Genomic DNA, 22,535 nt, shown 5'->3' with positions numbered 1-22,535 from the left:
CCATGGGAATCTGGAGTGGGGAGTGTGGTATATTGGGCCCTAGCTGCTTCTAAGGAGGACTCCAAAGTACAGAGGGTAGCCTGGGTGGATTTCCTATGTTTGGCGATATTGGAGATGTAAGAGCCCTGCACAGTCGCCTTAAAGGCACCCCAAGTGGGGCCCATGGGGGGGGGGACCCTGCATTATCCCACCAGTAATGGGACACATCCTAGTGTATGGGGTCGTGCAGATCAGGAGTGGTTATCTAGAGTCGACTGAGCTTCCACAATCAAAATGAGGGCCTATGCCCAAATAGCAGCTCTATTGAAAGGGCAGAGTGGTCAGATATCATTTGTGCTATATATGAGACTGCGTGAATAGAGAAGGCTAGATCCGATGTCATCAGGGCATAATCTAACCTGGAAAGAGCATGGTAGGTCTGGGATTGACACGAGTACACCCTAGCTAGGGGATTCCTCTGTCGCCATAGGTGCACATACCCAAAGGAAGCACACCACTGACCAAACAACTTAGATTCAGAATGAAGAGGCTTCAAGTGGTCAAGACTTGGGTCAAGCATCGAGTTAAAAGTCTCCGACGATGAGGGTTGCAATTTTTGGTAAGGTTGACAAGTGAACACTTCATTCTGCAATTCTTAAGTCGTAACGGGGGGGGGGGGGGGGGGGGCGGACATAAACCACCACTAGTAGTAAAAGGCAACGCATATACTGTACAGAGAAGAAAAATATATCCACCCTTTGGATCCGAAACAACCCTCTCACAGGAGAAGGGTAGTTCTTTGCATATTAAAATTGACACACCCTGGGCATAGTTAGAATAGGTGGCATGGTATCCGTACAGTACCCAATGTTTTTTTAGAGCAAGGACCTTGGACCCCATTAAAAGGTGTCTCCTGCAGGCATAGGATAATAGGATTTTTATAACAGCTTACCTGCAAAATCCTTCTCTTGGAGTACATCACAGGACACAGAGCCACAGTAATTACTGTATGGGTTATATAGGCACCTTTAGGTGATGGACACTGGCACACCCCAGACAGGAAGTTTAGCTCCCTATATAACCCCTCCCCTTACTGGGAGTACCTCAGTTTTGTAGCAAAACAATATATGTGTATTAAAGAGGGGAGGAACCTCTGTGTCCCATGATGTACTCCAAGAAAAGGATTTTACAGGTAAGCTGTTATAAAAATCCTATTTTCTTTATCGTACATCACGGGACATAGAGCCACAGTAATTACTGTATGGGATGTCAAAGAGCAATGCGATCTGAGGGGAGGGGAAACCAACAAAAGTAGGGTGCAATCAGACCTGAGGACCTATACTGCTGCCTGCAGCACACTGCGCCCAAAGACGATATCCTCATGCCTTCTTACATCCACCTGAATCTGGTGAATGTATGGACTGAAGACCAAATTACGGCCTTGCAGATTTGAGCCATGGAGGCTTGGTGATGCACTGCCCACGAAGCACTCACAGCCCTGGTGGAGTGCGCTTTGATTTGAAGAGGTGGAACTTTCCTCTTCAAACCATAAGCTTGAATAATTACTTGCCGAATCCATTTGGCAATAGTGGATTTTGACGCTGCCTGTCCTTTACTAGGACCTCCAGGCAACACAAACATCTGTTTTCCGAAACTGAGCAGTCGCCTTCAAATAGATTTTGACTGCTCTCACTACATCCAAAGAATGTAGTGACTCTTCTTCCGTAGAACAGGGTTCTGGAAAAAATTAAGGTAGAAAAATATCCTGGTTTAAATGGAAACCTGAAACCACCTTCGGCAGAAAGCTAGGATGAGGACGCATTACCACCTTATCCTTATGAATAATTAAATATGGCTCTTTACAAGAAAGAACAGCCAATTCTGATACCCTTCTTGCAGAAGATATGGCAACCAGAAACCAACTTCCTTGTGAAAAGGATCAAGGGAGTAAGTCGTATCGGCTCAAAAAGGCTGTTTTTGTAAAACAGACAAAACCAAATCCAAGTTCCAAGGTTTTTAAGGGTGACCTAACCAGCCGATTAAGCCATGTCACCCACTGTATAAAACTATGGACCAGGAAATGCGAAGTAAGGGTCGTTGGAACAATACTGATAAGGCCGAGACCTGGCCTTTGATGGTACTCAAGACCAGGTTTATTTCTAATCCTATCTGCAGAAAAGCAAGGCTTCTACCTATAACATACTTTCTAGGATGCCAACCCCTGGACTCACACCAGGAAACATATGCCTTCCAGACTCTATAATAAATGACTCTGGAAGCTGGCTTCCTTGTATTAATCAAGGTAGATATCACTGAGCCTGAAAGCCCGCAATTCTCCAGAATATGGGTTTCAATAGCCAAACCATTGAATTTAGCGTTTGTAAGGTAGGATGGAACACCGGTCCCTGCGATAGCAGGTCTGGACGTGGTGGTAGGGTCCATGGGGCCCCTACCGCCATCTTTACGATCTCTGCATACCAAAATGTTCTGGGCCACAAGAATCACTGACTTCCCTTCCTGCTTGATCCTGCAAAGAAGTCGTGGTAGCAGCTTAATAGGAGGGAATGCATAAAATCAGTGAAAAAACTGATTCCACGAGGTCACCAACGCATCTGTTCCGTATGCGAGTGGATCCCTCGTTCTTGACACAAAGTTGTCGATTTTGTTGTTGAACCTGGATGCAAACAGATCTACATCCAGGGTTCCCCATCTTTGGCATATAGCATGCCAAAGATGGGGGGGTGAAGGGACCATTCCTCCGGGAACAACTGCTGACTCCTCAAGTAGTCCGCCTGCCAATTTTCTACCCCTGGGATATGCACGGCACATACTTTTCTGCCCAGGTTAGGATATGGTTTACCTCTCCCTGGGCTGCATGACTTCGGGTGCCCCCTTGGTGATCAATATAAGCCACTGCTGTGGCATAGTCGGATTGAATCCTGACAGGACAATTCCACAACCTGCATGTCCAGGCCCTTAGGGCTAGGCGTGCTGCCCGAATCTCTAGAATATTGATGGGCAAGGTCCTTTCAGTTCTGGACCATTTCCCTTGGACAGTCGCCTCTTCCAGGACTGCTCCTCAACCCGCAAGGCTGACAGCTGTTACCACCTTTCAGGTAACTGGTACGAAGGGTTTCCCCTTCTGCAGATTCTTGGATATCCTCCACCAACTGAGGCTCTGGCGCACCTTTGGCGACGCATTGGAAAATCTAGCGCTTGGACCCTTTTGCTCCAGGTATACAGGATACTGTTTTGCAGCAGTCTCGAATGAGACAGGGCATAGGGAACCGCTTCGGATGAAGCTGCCATCTTTCCCAACAACCTCATGCAAAGGCGAATAGAAGGACCCTTCTTTGCCCTGACCACCAGAACCAGCTCCTTTATGGAATGGATCTTTGCCTCGGGTAAAAAACACCCTCTTCTGGGCTGTATCTATAACTAGACCCAAGTATTCTTAGTCTTCTTAATGGTTTTAAAGAAGATCTCTCTAGGTTGAGGACCCAACCTAGGTATTCCAGGTAGCCGATTGTGCAGACCATGCTTTGGTCTAAGCGGGCTACCCACCTGTCTATCAAGAGATGGTCATCTAGGTATGCTACAATTGTTATACCTTGAGTCTTTAAACTGGCCAGAGGAAGGGCCAGAAGTTTTGTAAACACCCAAGGTGCAGTAGCTAGACCGAAAGGCAAGGCTACAAACTGAAAGTGACGTTTTTCTACTTCAAAAACGCAGATATTTTTGATGAGCGGGGAAAATAGGCACATGCAGGTATGCATCCCTGATGTCGACTGATGCTAGAAGTTCTCCTCCTTATAGGATGTAGACAACAGATTGGATTGATTCCATGCGTAAAAAGCGGATATTCAGGAAACGGTTTAGATCCTTGAGATCTAGCATGGGTTTGACATCCCCATTTGGTTTTGGCACTGTGAAAAGGTTTGATAAAACCCCAACCCCTGCTTCATCGCGGGGACCGCCATGACCCTTTTGAGAAGGTCTAATGCTTGAAAAGGAGACTTCTTTTTCTCTGGATCTTTGGACATTTGCCCTGAGGTAAAGGAGGAGATGGGAAATCTCGGAACTCTAGTTTGTAGCCTAGAGCTATTATGGAGAACATCCATCTGTCTCGAAACTCCTCCTGCCAGACCCTTGAGAACTGCAGAAGTCCCCCCCCACCCCCCACCCCCCACTCCCCACTCGAGCAAGCGGGGGCACCCCTTCATAAGAGGTTTTAGCGTTCTGTCTTGTAGGTTTCTTCCCCCAGGACTTGTTTTGTCCCAGAGTTGACCCTGAAGTCCTATTGAACCTGACGGTGGAGGCTGACGCCCCTGGCACTGGAGGAAGAGCCCTTTTAAATGAGGGACGTTTTACTCCTTTTCTTAACTGGCAAAAGGGTACCTTTCCCCATCCCCAAACAGCCTTTCACAGCGGAAAGGAAAACCAGCCAGGAGCTTTTTGCATGGCACTTTGGCTGACCACTTTTCAACCATAAGATTCTACAGATATGCCCCAACCCAAGCGTAAAGCGAGAGGTTTGCAGAATAGAATCTCTGATTGCATTAATTGCAAAACACAAAGCCCCTGGCAACTTGGCTAAATCCTGGGCCTGCTGTTCAGGGAAAACCTTGAGCACCTGTCTCAAATGGTCTCTCAGGGATTGACATACCCTAATTGCCACCACTGCAAGTTGAGCTACTGAACCTGCCAAAGAAAAAATGTTTAACAGGAATTCCAATTTTTCATCAGGTAGATTTCTAAGCATTTGAGCATTGTCAACCGGACAAGTCATTTTTAGCTACAGAGGATATAGCAGCGTCAATTGTTGGTATACTCCACCTCTTGGTAAATTTTTTCCTCCATAGGATAAAGTGTTGAAAACTTTTTTAGGAGGGAAAAATGCTTATCCGGGTGATCCCACTCAGAATACATAAGCTTTTCCAGCAATGAATGGACAGGAAAGGCACGCAAGCTTGAGGAGGCTTTAGTGAACTCAAACTTTTAAATGTGGAGCAGACCATTTCAGTAAGAGATTGCACCAGCAATCAACGTGAAGCTGAAGAAGGTCCTTCCCCCACTCCATCCCTCGGAAGAGGAGTCATCAGCCTCTTCATGGTCCCCTGAGGGGGGTTCCTTTACCCCTCCCACTGTTTCTCTGGTTGAGGGTCCTGGTGGTAGAAGGGGACCCGTCAACGCCGTGCTAAGCCCTGCCCCCCCCCTCCCTCCGACTTCCCACCATGCGCCCCCCCCCCACTTTTCAAAAAAAAAAAAAAACTGCTTTCCCGCGTGAGGCTCCGACCGGACCGGCATGCAGGGGAGGGCTGGAGTGGAGGAGGAGAGCTGCTGGAGAAAAAACGCCGTACTATGGCAGTGATGGTGGAAGCGGCGTGGCATACCGCCGACTGACCCCTGCTCCCTCGCCTCCTGGAGAGAAGAAATACCTGTCCAGGTGGGGGATTCCACAAGAAAAAGCCCCCGTTTCCAACATCTTACCTGGGCTGGAGGAAGCATGCTGCTTGAAATGACACAGAGCAAGACTGACAAGCATGGAATCAGGTACATGCTCTTGACAGCCCCCAGTGGCGACTTTAGGCATGACAACATTTTACTTAAAAGGAGAAAACCCATAAGAATTAGAAAAATTCTTTAGGAATCTTCACTTACCTTATCCAGCTGCAGGGTTCTGTGGTAAACCAGACAGACCCAATCTTCACCACTCACGGTGGGCTCGGTTTAAAAAACCTTCAGGAATCGGGGCCCCTTTTTATCTGGGGATCCACACTCCTGGACCTGTAAAGCACCCCGCCAGGAAATATGGCTAAAAAAAAACAAAAAAAAAAAAAAAAACCAAACAAGCACTGGATCTCGGGGTCCAGCTCTCTATAAAAAAGAAACGTTAAAGGCAAAACCTCGTTTCTTCCGAAGCGAGGCCCAGGTACAATTCAATTTGGCCTGAAAAGACACTTTGAATGGATCCGGTTGCATAGCTGGCCCCAGCAAAATATTCCAGTGGAGCTCAGCCTAGCACATCTTTACTCGTGACCAACACCTAAGACACTGGCAAAAAAACTGAGGTACTCCCAGTAAGGGGAGGGGTTATATAGGGAGCTAAACTTCCTGTCTAGGGTGTGCCAGTGTCCATCACCTAAAAGGTGCCTATATAACCCATACAGTAATTACTGTGGCTCTGTGTTCCGTGATGTACGATAAAGAAATGCGGTTTATGTACCTTGAGGAAATGAAACAAGGCCCTTTTAAACTTGGGATTTAACCCCTGCACATTCCAGGAGATGCACGTAACCTTAATATTCGAAGGTATAATAAAAGGAAGGGGACCTGGTCTATTCAGCCGAAGTCAATGAACAAATGTTAGATCAGTCAGTGATCAAAAATGAAAGTAACCGTAGCATAGTCTCCCTTGTGGAGATCTATAGCCTCTTGTCAGAGCAAATAATTTTGAGTACCTGTCTCTGCAACGATTCTTGAAGCTGTAAGTGAAAAAAGTAGGGGTAGGATTCACTACCAAAAGGAGAGCCCAGTTCAGGTGCCAGATGCCTGGTTAAACGACCAGGTTGTCACAGGGATTCAAACCAGGAGAGAGCATTCACTGGGGTTTGAAAGAAGTGCACCTGACCTTGATAAACGACCCACAATGAGGCAGGAAACAATATGGAGTACTGAATGGCTTTTCCCCGAAGCAGTTGCTTGACATGTTGGTATTTGGCCCTTGATGCACAAACGGCAGGGGAGTAATCAGGGAAGAGGGACACTGTCACGTTGTTGATCTTGAGGCTCCCTTTCAGGCGAGCAGCGTGTAGGATGGCGTCCCTGTCTCAGTAGTTGAGTAGACAGATAACCATGGTGCAGGAAGGGTTGCCTTCAGAGCGGTCTGCCAGGAACTGTATGGGCTCTTTCTAGGGCAAACCAGGGGGATAGGCAGTCTTTCCCAAATTCCTGGGTAAACCAGCATTCCAGGCAGGATACCGGGTCAGACCCCTCGACCCGCTCAGGGAGGCCCACCAGTTGCAGATTGTTTCTGAGCAGACGGTTTTCCAAATCATCTACTTTATCTTCCAGTGATCTTATTTTGGTACCACATGTTTTAAGAGCAGGCATGAGAGGGTGAACAGTGTCCTCCAGATCACTAATGCGCCGTCCGTGTCAGAGACCCGACCCGGATCTTGTGCATGTCCTGGCGCATTATTGTTATGACTAGTTTAAGTTCCAACACCTTGCCCAAAAGATCTGAATAATTTAACTTAATAATCTTGAGAACATTCAGCAGAGTAAGTTCCGGGTCTACTTACATGCCATCCTCGCTAGGGGAGGTCTGGGATAGCAGAGCCGGTGGAATGGGGGCCCCAAAGGAGGGTGGTGGAGAGGAGTTCGGCTCTTCTCCAAACAATTCTGTCATGGATGCATGTGGAGCAGCGGCCATCTTGTCCAGAGCGCGTGGGGATATTCATTTTGGCCAGGGGCTGTTGCTTCTTGTGATTTCCCATCCACTAAAAGCACAGAAGGGAGCACAGGGCCTTCACCAAGCAGCCAGGTAGGAAATCAGCCAAGATACAGAGGCAGGTACACAGGATTAAGCAGAGGTGATCACGGAGCTGTTAAGAAAGACGTCCGCTCACATGGTGCATTAGGCTACGCCCCGGGGACTGTGATGTTTAGTGGGGACTGAGAACGCTGATGTAAGAATGGGTTCAGATCTGTGCATGTGCATTAGGTGCACACGTTGGGGCTAGGTCAGCCCAAGAAACAGAGAAAGAAATCCTTAACCTTTTTTTTCCCCAAAAATCGCATCGCACCAAGCTGCATGGTGCTGCAGGAAGATGTGGTTTGGCACATGCGAAAATGTGCCATAGGTACAGATATCATAATCGGACCCCTGCTGGAAGAAAGTTTTACTGACCGGATCTTGTGAATTTTAATTCAATACTCCTGTAGTAGGGTGTCAGGGTGCTGTTCAGCCACCTAGAGTTTGAGGCTGGGTTCACACTGCTGCCGGATGCTCCCCTGTCCCTGTTCTGTTTCAGGGACGAATCGGGGTCCAATTTTTAGCTGAATTTGGCCCTGAAAACAGAGCCAAAGACGCACAGGACTCCTGTGCAATTCCCTCTGGAGATGTGCCCCATTGAGAGCCGGTCAATAGCTCCGGTCATGCGAATTGGATGCGGGGAAACCCACAGCCAATTCGCATTAGTGTGAACCCAGCCTCATATAGACAAACAGATTTCCTTTAATGAATCCCTTGATCATTGACTTCTTCCCTGTGAACCAATCGTTAGGTCTTGAATACTTTTGCAGCCAAGGGACAGTTTCAGGTGATTTTAATTTGGCGCCCATGGCAGTAGCAGCTTTTTCTTTGATTTAAAGTTTAATATGGGTTGACAGGGTAATGCTAAAAGACAATTAACCAAAACCCATGATTAAATCAACTAAATAGATTAAACAAAGTCTAGTCCCACCCTATGTGCCTAGAGTAATGGATTTTATTGATCCAAGACATAAAGCTCACTGATGTGTTCAGATGGTGCAAACACCCCAGTGTACCGAGTACTGGAGATAATCGCTGTAAGCATCGCCAGCTTACTTTATACAAAACATTGCTGAGAACCAAATTAAAGGGTGAGATTCCCTTACATACTACACTATGTATACCTCTGCCTTTTCCAGTGGGCATGCTTCCAAGTGCAGTCACGGTTTCATCTTCCTTTTATTTACTGAGCTAAGTGTATTAAGGCTTGTGTGTACAGGGCAATGCAGCATGCATTCAGGTTGCATGATTTAGAGTACCATTTATGGGCTTTGACAGGCTTTCGTGTATGTTACAATGTTTTTTTCCCCCTTTCTGTTCAATAGCAAAGCAAAAGCAGCTTGATGCAGGCCAGAAGTAAGTCAGATGGCATTAAAGGGAAACCCCACTGACAGCTGAATGAGTCATCGGTTGCTAAGGAAGCGTTGCCCCCGTAATTGCTGGGGGTTTTTTGTATACATTTTAGCTGTCAGTGGGGGAATCAAACTGACAGTTGAAAGAACCGAGCCTGAAAGTATTGGTTTTAGGTATTGGAACATTTGCAATGAGTGCACACATACACAGAAGACACAAAGCAGTTACCGTATCCAGCAGCTTCTGTGCTTTCTCCCCTGGTAAGAGACGTAACCCCGCTGTGGCTTTCAAGACAAGTGGTGTGGAGCTCCTGAGGTAATCGGGTATTTCTGCCACTGCAATATCCAACAGCTCCTTTATTCCTACAGTGCACTGAAAAAAGTACAAAACAATGTAAATGAAGTACACACCTTTCTACGGGTAGGACTATAGTTTGGTACAGCGACATGACAAACCAATGGTCTATACAACAGTCTGAATTCTATTTTGCAAGCTTAGTTAGGAAAGCTTTCACCCTCACCAAGCTTCATTGTCTCTGTTGGAGTCAGAGTCACCAGAAGTCAGGGTGGATTTGATTTAAATCACTAGTAAAAAGCCTCCATTTAAATTATTATTTTTAAAATCAAAAATATGGGTAGAGGTCAGCTCCAAAATATTTCAACCTAACATGGTACCAACATCACTAAATTATATGAAATGGATAGGTAGAGGATATGGGACTTTAGAAGGTACATTTGACGTGAAGAAAATAAGGATAATAATATGCTCAAGTCTAAAAAATTAAATTATTACAAAAAAATTGATAAAAAGTAAGGAATACAGTATAGACCACAGTCATAGGCACATACACATTTGCCCATCATTGACAGCGAAGAAAAAGTGCAACTGTCATCATTGTCCCGCAGCAGCTCCTCCTCTGACCCGCTGTTGACTCACCGACAGTCCCATTCACTTTAATGGGGCGGCTGGTGATGCGACAGGTGACACAACAAGGTGAGGGATGTGGCGGCAGCAGGTGAGTGGATGCCCACTAACAGGTGCTGCCATAATAGATCTGAAATGACAGGTGCTCTTTAAATGTAAGGACTTATTCTTGCTGGTAGTTAGAATCTTAAATTTCATTTTGACTGCTTGCCCTTTCTCCTCACACTTAGAGCCTGGTACAGATGCATTTATCTTCAAACAATCATACAGTTTGTAGTGTACATAGATTTGCAAAAACAATGGGATAAAAGAATATTCCTGAACTTTGTTTTATCTCATGGTTACTGTGAAATTGTGTGAATGCATCAATGCAGTGCATGTTAGCTTGCAGAGCTTGGATTCATTGAATGAGTTTACCAAAAATGTAAATATTGCAGAATATACAGCCTCGTGCTACATAACCAAGCTCCATTTCATGCTGAATAAACTAAATTAGTAATGTAATCTTAAATAGAAAACTATCTTTAGTTTGATTTTTACTCCAAAAGCATTTTATTAAAATAAATTTGATTAAAAAAAAAAAAAAAAATAATCTGAGTTAAATAAAAAAAAAAATAAAAATTATCGATTTTTATCCACCCTGCCAGAAGTTTGAAAGCTGCTGTTAGATTTCACATCCATTTCTTTAAGGAATGTATACCAGTGTTAAATACAGCCTCATAGTTAAAAGACAACTTCACTTTAAGTGTTGGATTTAAAGATTGCCCCTTCTATATGAGTACATAATTGCAGCAATGCTCCCGAGTTCTTCCCTGTATAGCTTGCCTGATGTAGTACATTCTCCTTAGTCAAGGCCAGGCATTTGCACCTGTGTACTGTGGTCTACACTCATTCACATGAACGACTCATTTTGAGCAAATTTTTTTTGCCCCATGCATAGGAATTTACAGGGGCTTTGCAGAAAAGGCTGTACTACACCAGGCAAGGCGGAATCACAGATGACAGACAAGGGGTTGTATTTACCCCCATGGGCAATACACTATTCGTTATATTTATAAATATAAAACAAAATAAAAAAAAATAGATAGCAATTCATCCAGGAAAATCACTGGTACATTTATTTTGTGTAGATGGCGCAAAATCAAATGTCCACCTTCTATTTTCTTTACAGGTCAAATGTTATTCAGTCATTTAAAATAGAGTGGTTTACAGGAAATACTGCATTATAGCCACTAGATGGAGCAGAAAAGCATAGGAATAAATGATCCTCAGCTCCATCTAGTGGCCATAATGAGGTATTTCCATAAACCACTACTTTTTTGTGAATGGATAACATTCAACTTGTAGAGAAAACAGAATTTTTGATTTTGACCCATCTGCACAGAATAAACCTGCTAGCAGTTTTTCTGAACAAATAGCTATACTAACTTTTTACTTATAAATACACCCCTATATGTGGGGGATTCAAAATGGTAAACTTTAGTTAACCACTTGCCGCCTGCCATATAGCAGAATGACGGCGGCAAAGTGGTTTCGATATCCTGACTGGGCGTCATATGACGTCCTCAGGACATCAGGGCGATCGTTGTTGCGGTGTGTCAGTCTGACACCCTGCAACACCGATCTAGGTAAAGAGTCTCTGACAGAGACTACCACGTGAACAGCCGTGTCCAATCACGGCTGATCACGATGTAAATAGGAAGAGCCGGTAATCGGCTTTTCCTCACTCGTGTCTGACAGACGAGAGTAGAGGAGGGCCGATCGGCTGCTCTCCTGACTGGGGGGAGGGTGGGGTGTCTGTGCTGATTGTTTATCAGCACAGCCTCCCCTCGGATCCCACCCAGGACCACCAGGGAAGCCGCCCAGGACCACCAGGATGGCCACCACACTGGACCACCAGGTATGCCCCCTTAGACCCCCAGGGAAATACTAATCGGTGCCCAGGCAGCTGCCAATCAATTCCCAGGCAGCTGCCAATCAGTGCCCACTCACAATGCCTACCACTGCCACCAGGGATGCCCATCAGTGCCGTGTATAAGTGCCCATCAGTGCCACCTATCAGAACCCATCTTTGCAGCCTTTCAGTGCCCAGTGTCGCCTATCAGTGCCCATCAGTGCCGCCTATCAATGCCCATCAGTGCTGCATATCAGTGCCGCCTACCAGTGCCGCATATCAGTGCCCATCGTCAGTGCCTGCTCATTGGTGTAACCTCATCGGTGCCGCCATATCAGTGCCCACCAGTGAAAGAGAAAACTTACTTATTTACAAAATTTTTTAACAGAAACAAAAGCAAAACTTATTTTTTTCAAAATTTTAGCAAAAAATAAAAAAAACGCAGGAGGTGATCAAATACCACCAAAAGAAAGCTCTATTTGTGGGAACAAAATGATAAAAATTTAGTTTGGGTACAGTGATGGATCACTGCGCAATTGTCATTCAAACTGCGACAGCACTGAAAGCTGAAAATTGGTCTGGGCAGGAAGGTGTATAAGTGCCCTGTATTGAAGTGGTTAAGCATAGTTTCAGTTCTAAACACATTTAAAAGAGGTTTCTGTTATTTGACATGGTTATGCAAATATTAGTGTAGTCCTTCATCTGTGGAGAAAGCCTTGATACATCCAGACAGTTTAAACAGTTCATTTCATGGTACAAGGGACTTTGTTTGATTTGATATTCTGTTAAATGTGTGTACTAACTAACCAAGCAGTGTGTATTTACTCATATGCACGAAGGTAAAAAACCATCAGCCTTTACAACCACTTAAAAGGTAAAACACTCTACTACTTGTTGTAAACCAAAGGCTGCCAGTTAAAACCTGTGACAAGTAAGCGGAGGGCTTGTCTATGGACGCATACAGCCCGGCTCGGGAGTGTGCCTGCACAGGTGACCCCATAGCAAGGAGAGGAGGAGGAGTGGAGAGCACCAATGTGGAACTACTCTGCAATATCATTGCACAGAGCAGATAAGCATATCATTAAAAAAAAAAAAAAAAAAAGAAGAACACTTTAATATCACTTCAACTAAACATTTTTTTAATCAGCACAAGGGACTTTACTTACAATCAGTGTGAAGTGTCCCTTGCACTATTTCTTCTCCGATCTTCCCCTACCCCCACAGCCTTAAACTTCCATAGGTTAATATGAGCCGAGGGCCATGTCATAAGAACCTCTCAAGAATGCCGACTGTGCCCCCCCTCCTTTCCACCTGCCTCCTCTATTAACAGAAGGTGTACTATAGCTTCTATAAATCAAACAGGATCTATGAATGGATGAAGTGTACCTTTCATTTATCCACCCTTCTTCCATTCATAAATTGGTTTCTATTCATAGAAGCTGTAGTGCAACTTCTTTTAATGGGGAGGCAGGCAGAAAAGGCGGGTATGGTTGGGCACTCTTCCTGCTGTTCTAATAACCCCCACTGCACCAAAAGATTGTAATGAACACTGATGCAGAAGACAGCAACACAAAACACTATGAACTGATATCACTTGTACTGATTTCTTTTTTTTTTTCTAACTCACAGGCTTTAAGCAGTTACAGCCATAGTTTTTTCTTTTCTTATGGGATAAAGGTTTTATATAAATGAAGCACCCCTGCCAGTGGCAACCCTCTAACTGCCGCTTTTGTTGGAAAGTTTGTCCTTGTAAAGAATATGTAAACCCAACATTATATTCCTGATATGTGCCTGATGTACCATGTACTTGGTACACAAAAGTATCCTGTTCTCTTTGTATTGCTTCCCTGGTGTTCCTGCCAGTATCTCTGCTTTCCCATCAAAAGCTGACCATGCTAGGCAGACAGAAAAGCATGGTCCAATCTCTGGCTGTGCTGAGCACTCAGTCCATACCAGTGTACTGCGGTTTCTCCTCCTCCAGCTTTCCGAGCTCCTTATACACTCTGAATAGTGTGTATGTGATCACTTCTAAAAAAATGGAGAGATATTCATAATAGAAAAACCAAAACATTTTGGACAATTTCATGCTCCCATTTTTTGTGGGAACAGCCCCTTCCTGTTCCAACATGACTGCGCACCAGTGAACAAAGCAAGGTCTATAAAGACATGGATGAGCGAGTTTGGGTTGGAGGAACTTGACTGGCCTGCACAGAGTCCTGACCTTAACCTGATATAACACTTTTGGGATGAATTAGAGTGGAGACTGTGAGCCAGGCTGCGTTGAAATTCCTCAGATATTGCCACCTTTAAAGTACAGTCTGATATATTGAGAACTAGGTTTATAGACAAAGATTACAATCCCTTCTTGGTTGATCAAGAATTCCAACATGCTTTGGACACAAACAGGGAATCTCTATTAGAAGAGAAATCCAGAGGTGAACAGGGGGATACTTTCAAGTGGTCTATGGTGACTGCATTTTCTATTCAGCACAAGCAGGTTAGAGCTATTCTCTCTAAACATTGGGGCATTCTCAAAAATGATTGAATTTTGAACACCGCCCTGCCAGACCAAGCGAAAGTTATTTTTAGAGGAGTTCCCACCTTACAGAGTAAAATAGCTCCAAATATCATCAACCCCCCCATACGCTAGCCTCTCTTTCACAAGATGGAGGGTTTCTACTCATGCAGAAAGTGCACTGTGTGCCAGCACAACTCTGGGATAGGACGAAAAACTGTTTATGTCCTCGGTTATCCACAAACAATATTCGATCAAACAGTTTTGTACATGCACCACTAGCCACGTTGTGTACGTGATCACTTTTCATTGTGGGAAACAATACGTGGGCCGTACCATCCACTCTCTCAGTCGCTACTGGACTCATCCATTGATTGCGCAGCGGATGTCTGTAGGATATTTTTCCAACATGTATGTAGAGCTGTGTAGTTTCCCTGATAAATTTTTTAATTTGGAAGAGTGTGCCACCAGAGGAACGTCTTCTTCAGGGGGAAACCCTAACCCCCTAACCTTGTTCTTCAGGGGGAAACCCTAACCTTGTTTTTCAGGGGGAAACCCTAACCCCAACCTTGTTCTTCAGGGGGAAACCCTAACCCCCTAACCTTTTTCTTCATGGGGAAACCTAACCCTAACCTTGTTCTTCAGGGGAAACCCTAACCTTGTTCTTCAGGGGGAAACCCTAACTCTAAATATCAACATTCTGGACCATTCTGGAAAATTTACATTAACAATTTTCTCATTTCCAAAAAATGTAGAAATAAAAAAGCCAGATATTAAATTTCATGCAACTATGATCAAGTCGGGGGTCAAGCTCAATGGTAGGGTCATCTGGTTCAAATCTAACAACATATAGCTCAAATTCCAATTCTACTTTTGCTAACAGCAATGCTAGTGGTGTATTGGATTGGATCATGGGCTCATTAGGGGTATATAAATGGTCTATGAAGCATTGCAAGCAATTACAAGTTTTTAAAATATTTTTTTCAGTGGTCTTTCTTCATTTGCTATCATTTTTAAATTATGTAAAAAAAAAAAAAAAAAAAATAGGGCACCTTTAAAAATGCTTCTAAACGTAAACACGTCTAAACGCCGGTATTGCGTTTAGCCGTGTTTGGCGTCCAAACTCATTTTTTTGCCTTCAAAGAAAAGCCTACAAAAACGCAACTGCCTAAAAACTACATTAAAAGGAACCTGTGTACATGTACACATAAGAGAACATTGGATGAGTTCAGGGGCAGCTGAAAAAAGCATCCAACTGCCTCTGAACATCGGTTTACCAGCTATAGAGATGAAGGTAGCTATAGGGAAACGAAAACAGGTGGTGAGAAGATAGCCCTTTTCTATGCAATTCCATAGCTACAGTGAAGATGTATTCAGAATTATTAAAAAAAAACCAAAAAAAAAAAAAAAAAAAAAAAACCACACACTGACCCCTACTTCAACGAGCCTATCCACAGATAGAAGATTTACAACAGGCACCCATGAAAGCGTATAGGAGAAATAAGACACTTAGAGATTCACTGGAGCGGTCAGAATATAGGCCTAGGGAGCATGAAGTAAAAATGGAATTTTTGGGCAAAAAGAGAAAGGGTTGCTTTCCTTGCCTTAATCTTATTCAGTGTAGTTTAATAAAGAAAGGTGACCATTATATACATCCTGGTAATGGTGAAAGGTTTTCACACATGTCAGTCCTCTTATGTAATCTATATTTTAACATGCCCATATAACTTAATATATGTTGGGGAGACCACGCAAAAAAAAAAAAAAAAATCAAGGACAGGATTGCTCAGCATCGTAGCACCATCAGACATAAGCAACCAGGTTTGCCAGTTTCTAGGAATTTTCTTGAACAGGGACACAAAAGATTCAGATTTGAGATTTATGGTCTTGGAGGAAATACTTAAGACAGGAGAGGGGGGTGACAGGATACGAAAACTGAAACAAAGAGAAGTATGGTGGATAAAAAAAATTAAGCTCCATGCACCCTGAGGGAATGAATAGGGATTATGATCTATATCTATTTCTATAGATTGTGAGGAGTGAATCTCATGTTTCTTTTCAGATTGAACAGAGCCATACAGGAGAAAACATGGAGTGTATTTGCGGATGGAGGACCATGGAAATAGACAGCACAAAGAGAAACACAGATCTATTTTTTGTTTTTTCTTGTGATATGACATGACTAATTCCTTAGTGTAAATATGTACAGGAATTTAAATTAGTTCACATATTAGGAGGTGAAGAATTAGATGAGCAACAGAAATGATTTAGATCCCAACATTCATATTAGCATTTTATATATGTATATACGTACACACATACTAAAATATATATATATATATATATATATATATATATATATATATATATATATATATATATATATTTTGTATTAGCACTATAGAGATTATATTAGAGTCAGTCTGTGGAGGGTTAAATTAGAGTGGCAATGGAATGAATACACCTGTGAGGTTACACCCTGTGGTGTTGGTATAAAAGCCAGATGAGGTCTTTTGTAGATTGATGTACAAGGCCTGATGAAGAGCATGGTATGCTCGTGACTGTAGAGTAGCAGCATTATATTGTCATGTTTTGAAGAGCAATCAGATAAAAATATTTTTGCATTGGAGAACGTGTCCTGTCGTCTTTTTCTATTGAATATTGGTGAAGAATTGGGAGCCCACCATGACACTGAGCTCCAAAAATAAATAAATAGAGGAAGTAACCCACCCTATTTTTGGTATGTATGTGAGATATAGATATATCTCTCTAATATTATTATACATACATACATACATACACACACACACACACATTTTTGTATTTGTTTACACAAATATGTTTATTAGTCGGACTTGTTCACTCGTGGTGTAGATTACCATATGCCCATGCAGGGCTGTATACTTGCATGGGGATGCAACATGTGTTCAATGCATCTTGGTGCAGGCAATCATTGATGTCTATTGAGACATAGCTGCTGTCTCCCAATATGACATCTGTGTGGGTGTGGGTCCATGAACGCAGACAGTGTGAGTTCAGGGACCCGGACCCACACAGATATCTTATTGGGACACAGCGGATGTGTCCATGCAGCCACTGTGTCCCAGTAGACAGAGATTTGTGTTTGGGTTTAATGCCACTTTAAAAGGTAAGGAGCGTGGAAGATTTAAAGTATTTGTATATTGCATTCTTTATTGTTGTATTCATCTAGATTGTGAAAGGTTGTTGCTAGGTTTCTAATGTTCGTCACTATATAAAAAAAAAAAAAAAAAAAAAAACACACCACATAGCTAATCAATGTGCATGTGCTTACAGGTCACTTGTAACCTCAAGGTTCTAATTAATGGAAAAAAGGATAGACTACATTCTCATTCATTAGCTCATGGTCATCATATCCATAGGCATTGCATACTAATAAGTCACTTTAGTTAGTAAACAAGGTAATCCAGAGTTGATATTCAAGAAAAACAAAGTTATACATTCCATGGAATGATTATTATGCAGATTTGATTACCCAGGAGGTTTAGTTTAAACAAGAATCTTTTTAACTAACAGTCAACTTTAAGATTCACCCAAAAGTGGAACTTCCACTGATCCGCTTCCTCCCCCCTCTGTTGCCACATTTGGCACCTTTTAGGGGGGGGGGGGGGGGGGGGGTACTTGCAAACAGGTACCCTTCTCAACTTCCAGGAGATGGCGCCGCAGCGCAATTAGAAAGCGCAGCGCACTACGTGCATTAGGGAACGGGCTGTCAAGCTGAAAGCCTTCATTGCCAATTTCCCTTACGAAAAATGGTGGCGGCAGTACCCGACAGCCGATGCGAAAATCGGCTGGGGTGCCGACATCGCGGGCTCCATGGACAGGCAAGTGCCTATATATTAAAAGTCAGCAGCTACAGTATTTGTAGCTGCTGACTTAATTTTTTTTCCCCTGGCAGAACACCACTTTAAAAGTGAAACTAAACCCTCCAAATCCTTTACAGCCAAGGAAGTGGCCATGTTAGCTTTTTTTTGATCTGCAGTTGCTTTGGTGTTGCTCATGTGATCAGTTATGACACCAACCATTTGATGGCTTGGCAGTCCAGTTCAGAGTACAAGCAACTGACAGTCACTCACAGCATGTCTTACATATACACACACACACACACACACTGGGGACGGAAAGTGTTCAGACCCCCTTAAATTTTTCACTCTTTGTTATATTGCAGCCATTTGCTAAAATCATTTAAGTTCATTAATTCCCTCATTAATGTACACACAGCACCCCATATTGACAGAAAACCACAGAATTGTTGACATTTTTGCAGAATTATTAAAAAAGAAAAACTGAAATATCACATGGTCCTAAGTATTCAGACCCTTTGCTGTGACACTAATATTTAACTCAGGTGCTGTTCATTTCTTCTGATCATCCTTGAGATGGCTATACACCTTCATTTGAGTTCAGCTGTGTTTGATTATACTGATTGGACTTGATTAGGAAAGCCACACACCTGTCTATATAAGACCTTACAGCTCACAGTTCATGTCAGGGCAAATGAGAATCATGAGGTCAAAAGCAAATGCCTGAAGAGTTTAGAGACAGAATTGTGGCAAAGCACAGATCTGGCCAAAGTTACAAAAAAATTTCTGCTGCACTTAAGGTTCCTAAGAGCACAGTGGCCTCCATAATCCTTAAATGGAAGACGTGTGGGACGACCAGAACCCTTCCTAGAGCTGGCCGTCTGGCCAAACTGAGCTAGCGGGGGAGAAGAGCCTTGGTGAGAGAGGTAAAGAAGAACCCAAAGATCACTGTGGCTGAGCTCCAGAGATGGAGATGGGAGAAAGTTGTAGAAAGTCAACCATCACTGCAGCCCTCCACCAGTGGGGGCTTTATGGCAGAGTGGCCCAACGGAAGCCTCTCCTCAGTGCAAGACACATGAAAGCCCACATGGAGTTTGCTAAAAAAAAAACACCTGAAGTACTCCAAGATGGTGAGAAATAAGATTCTTTGGTCTGATGAGACCAAAATAGAACATTTGGCCTTAATTCTAAGCGGTATGTGTGGAGAAAACCAGGCACTACTCATCACCTGTCCAATACAGTCCCAAAAGTGAGGCATAGTGGTGGCAGCATCATGCTGTAGGGGTGTTTTTCAGCTGCAGGAACAGGACGACTGGTTGCAATCGAGGGAAAGATGAATGCGGCCAAGTACAGGGATATCATAGACGAAAACCTTCTCCAGAGTGCTCAGGACCTCAGACTGGGCTGAAGGTTTACCTTCCAACAAGACAATGACCTAAGCACACAGCTAAAATAACGAAGTTGTGGCTTCACAACAACTGACTTAAACCCAATTGAGCATCTCTGGAGAGACCTAAAAATGGCTGTCCACCAACGTTTACCATCCAACCTGACAGAACTGGAGAGGATCTGCAAGGAGGAATAGCAGTGGATCCTCCAAATGCAGGTGTGAAAAACTTGTTGCATCTTTCCCAAAAAGACTCATGGCTGTATTAGATCAAAAGGGTGCTTCTACTAAATATTGAGCAAAGGGTCTGAATACTTAGGACCATGTGATATTTCAGTTTTTCTTTTTTGATAAATCTGCAAAAATGTCAACAATTCTGTGGTTTTCTGTCATATATATATATATATATATATGGTCTGTGGAAATGCCTGAAACTTCCCTCTTAAAGTTAAGGTGCGCGTTATACGCATGTGCGCGTTACCCTGATAAATACGGTATATTCCTTGGAATGGGCAGAAATCGTTACCCCTAGATATTTGATCTTTGTGTCCACCTTGGGGGGGGGGGGGGGGGTCCTGCAGAGGATCCAATGGGAGTAATACTGACTTCTTCCAGTTGATCCTAAGACCGGAGAAGATGCCAAACTTTTCTGTAGCAGACAGCGACCAATGATTCCTGAGTGACAGCTAAATATAGCAAGATATCGTCTGCACACAGAGCTTTTTTATCCTCATTTACCTCTGCGAAAACCTCTCACCCCCGCCGTTTGCCTCAACATAGCTGCAAGGGGTTCTATCACTATCAAAAACAAAATGGGCAATAGTGGACACCCTTGTCTATTACCACAGAAGAGAGTAATTGAGTCTGACATGCTCCCGTTAACTCTTATAGAGGCCTTGGGTGTTGTATATAGGAGCTTAACCCAATTACAAAAAATGTCACCAAAGCATTTAAAGTACTTCCCATATGCAGCACCATTCTATGCTGTAAAACGCCTTAGCAGCATTTAAAGACAGCAATTTGGACAGTTTATGCAGACTCAAGAAGAATTGTAGCAGAGTGGACAACTATGTTGAACAGAGCAATCTTTTAATTGATAAATTCAAATGAAAAGGGTTACCCCGATGAGTTGATCATGCAAGCCTTTAACCAATATTTTAACAGTGGTCAGAGGATGAGGGACTGAATACCACCTAATAGTTGTCCTTTCATTAACAAATATAATCATAGCTTTTAAAGGAATTAAAACACATTCTGAATAAATATTGGAACACCGTAGAGAAAGATCCCAAATTAGCCCCAACGCTACCAAAAGCCCCGCAGATCATCTAGAAAGCTTGCAATCTTAAGAATGTTTTAGCCCATTTGACCATAGAGTTGGCATCTTCCAATATAGGAAACCACGTTGTTTGACATGTTCATTCAGATTACATGGTCAGACCTCCTTTCAGGACTCCGCAGGTGCCGTTTACCTCAAACAGTTTATTACATGCTCCACCGAGTACGTGATATATGGGTTGACATGCACACGCAAGCTGCTTTACATTGGGCATACTAAAAGAACCCTGCGAAAAAGAATTAGTGATCATTGCAGACTCACTGCAACAGGTTCCCCTGATCATAGCATACCCCGTCACTTTGCCCAAAAGACAAAAATACTGCAGACCTAAAAGTTTTTGCCATGGAGTCCATACCATCCAGTCTAGATGAAAAAGAGGGTTGCTTAAACTCACATATACATTTTAAATAGCTCATGGTATCCTCCTAATCCATCAGCATAGATCCCACTATTATTGTGTTGGAACTTTGGCCTCACAGCAAGAGCTTAGCATCTACAGATGGCATTTGACTGATTTGATCTGACAGTGTATGGGTTTGTTCACACGTAGGTGTGCATAATAAATTAATGTGACTTTATCACACTATTGAGATCTTACATGTTTCAATGGGTCATTAGGACAAGGTTCCTCACTGCGCTGTATACATGTTTTAGTGCAGGCTAGTGTAAACTTTATGTTAAGGACTTTCTGCTGCTATGTACACTACTTGTGTTCCAGGATGTGGTTCCTGAAGGTGCAGCATTGTTGGATAAATACAAAATAGGTAAGGGTCACATCAAGCAAATCAAAGCCGATTTGCATGACCAGGAATGCACAAAGCATTTAATACTTGTCTTTATCTATGAAATAGTGGTTTGTGATAGCCTACAGCCAATAAGAGGTCTATGCAAGACATCTTATATAAAACCTATTACTCGACTTTATACTGGCAGATGTTTAGAAACCTCCAATATTAGATAGCTAAAAGTAGCAAGGGCCTCACTGAAGATAGGATATACTGAAGTACTAGCTGTAAGGCTAATTGGGGTCAGCACTCTATAGTCACTAGACCATCTTCAGTGTTCAAAAAATTGGCACTTATAACTTACCAATTATATTCTATAGCGCAGTAAACCCAAAACCATTGGTGGGGTGCCACATTCCATGCGATAGTCTGTCTGTAATTTGATTGCAAGCTTTGTGCTGAATTTTGAGAGGCTGGGAAGAGTGGATTCTTGTAAACCCGGTCTACAAACCTGAGTACTGAGAATTCATGGTTAGCTAAAGGTGTATTAAAGAGACAAAGTCCCCTAGCGGCATGCTGCCAATGCTGACAAGGTTTCAATCTTCATCCAGTCTTCCTTCTGGGTTTGCGGGCGCCAGTTCTTTGAACAACCGAGCCACGAGGACATCACTGTTTACGGCACAGGGCTCTGTATGCGCCAGTGACATCACTGGTTGCAGAGACACTGAATATCTCCCAAACGGTACACGTTTAGGAGATGTTCCTTGTACCTACAGGTAAGCTTTACTAGAAGCTTACCTGTAGGTATAAGTTTCCAATGGGACTTTACTACCACTTTAAGAACATTAGCGTTCTAAGGGATCTGTATAGCAATTATTTTAAATCAAAACTGGAGGTGCCCCCTGCAGGTGGAAATGCAGAATCACACACACACACACACACACACACACACACACACACCGCCTTGTAGCAGTAAAAGTGCTATAGGGTGGTCAGCAAGTGGTTAACAATCTAACAAAATGGCACATGCAAATGAATGT

General features: G+C 43.3%; 1 protein-coding gene across 2 annotated transcripts in view; it reads right to left on the bottom strand.

Annotated features, from left to right (window-relative positions):
* The window catches only part of ENTPD6 (ectonucleoside triphosphate diphosphohydrolase 6), a 97,724-nt gene that overhangs the window by 53,417 nt on the left and 21,772 nt on the right, over positions 1 to 22,535 (bottom strand). For both annotated transcript variants that reach the window (XM_073627980.1, XM_073627981.1), the window contains exon 4: positions 9,098 to 9,241. In XM_073627980.1, coding sequence (XP_073484081.1) covers positions 9,098 to 9,241 — 144 coding nt within the window. The remainder of the gene's footprint in view (positions 1 to 9,097; positions 9,242 to 22,535) is intronic.

This window comes from Aquarana catesbeiana, linkage group LG04 (assembly GCF_042186555.1).
Source record: "Aquarana catesbeiana isolate 2022-GZ linkage group LG04, ASM4218655v1, whole genome shotgun sequence".
Classification (NCBI taxonomy): Eukaryota; Metazoa; Chordata; class Amphibia; order Anura; family Ranidae; genus Aquarana; species Aquarana catesbeiana.
Note: the sequence above shows the minus strand (reverse complement) of the source record. Positions and strands in the feature narration are given on the sequence as shown.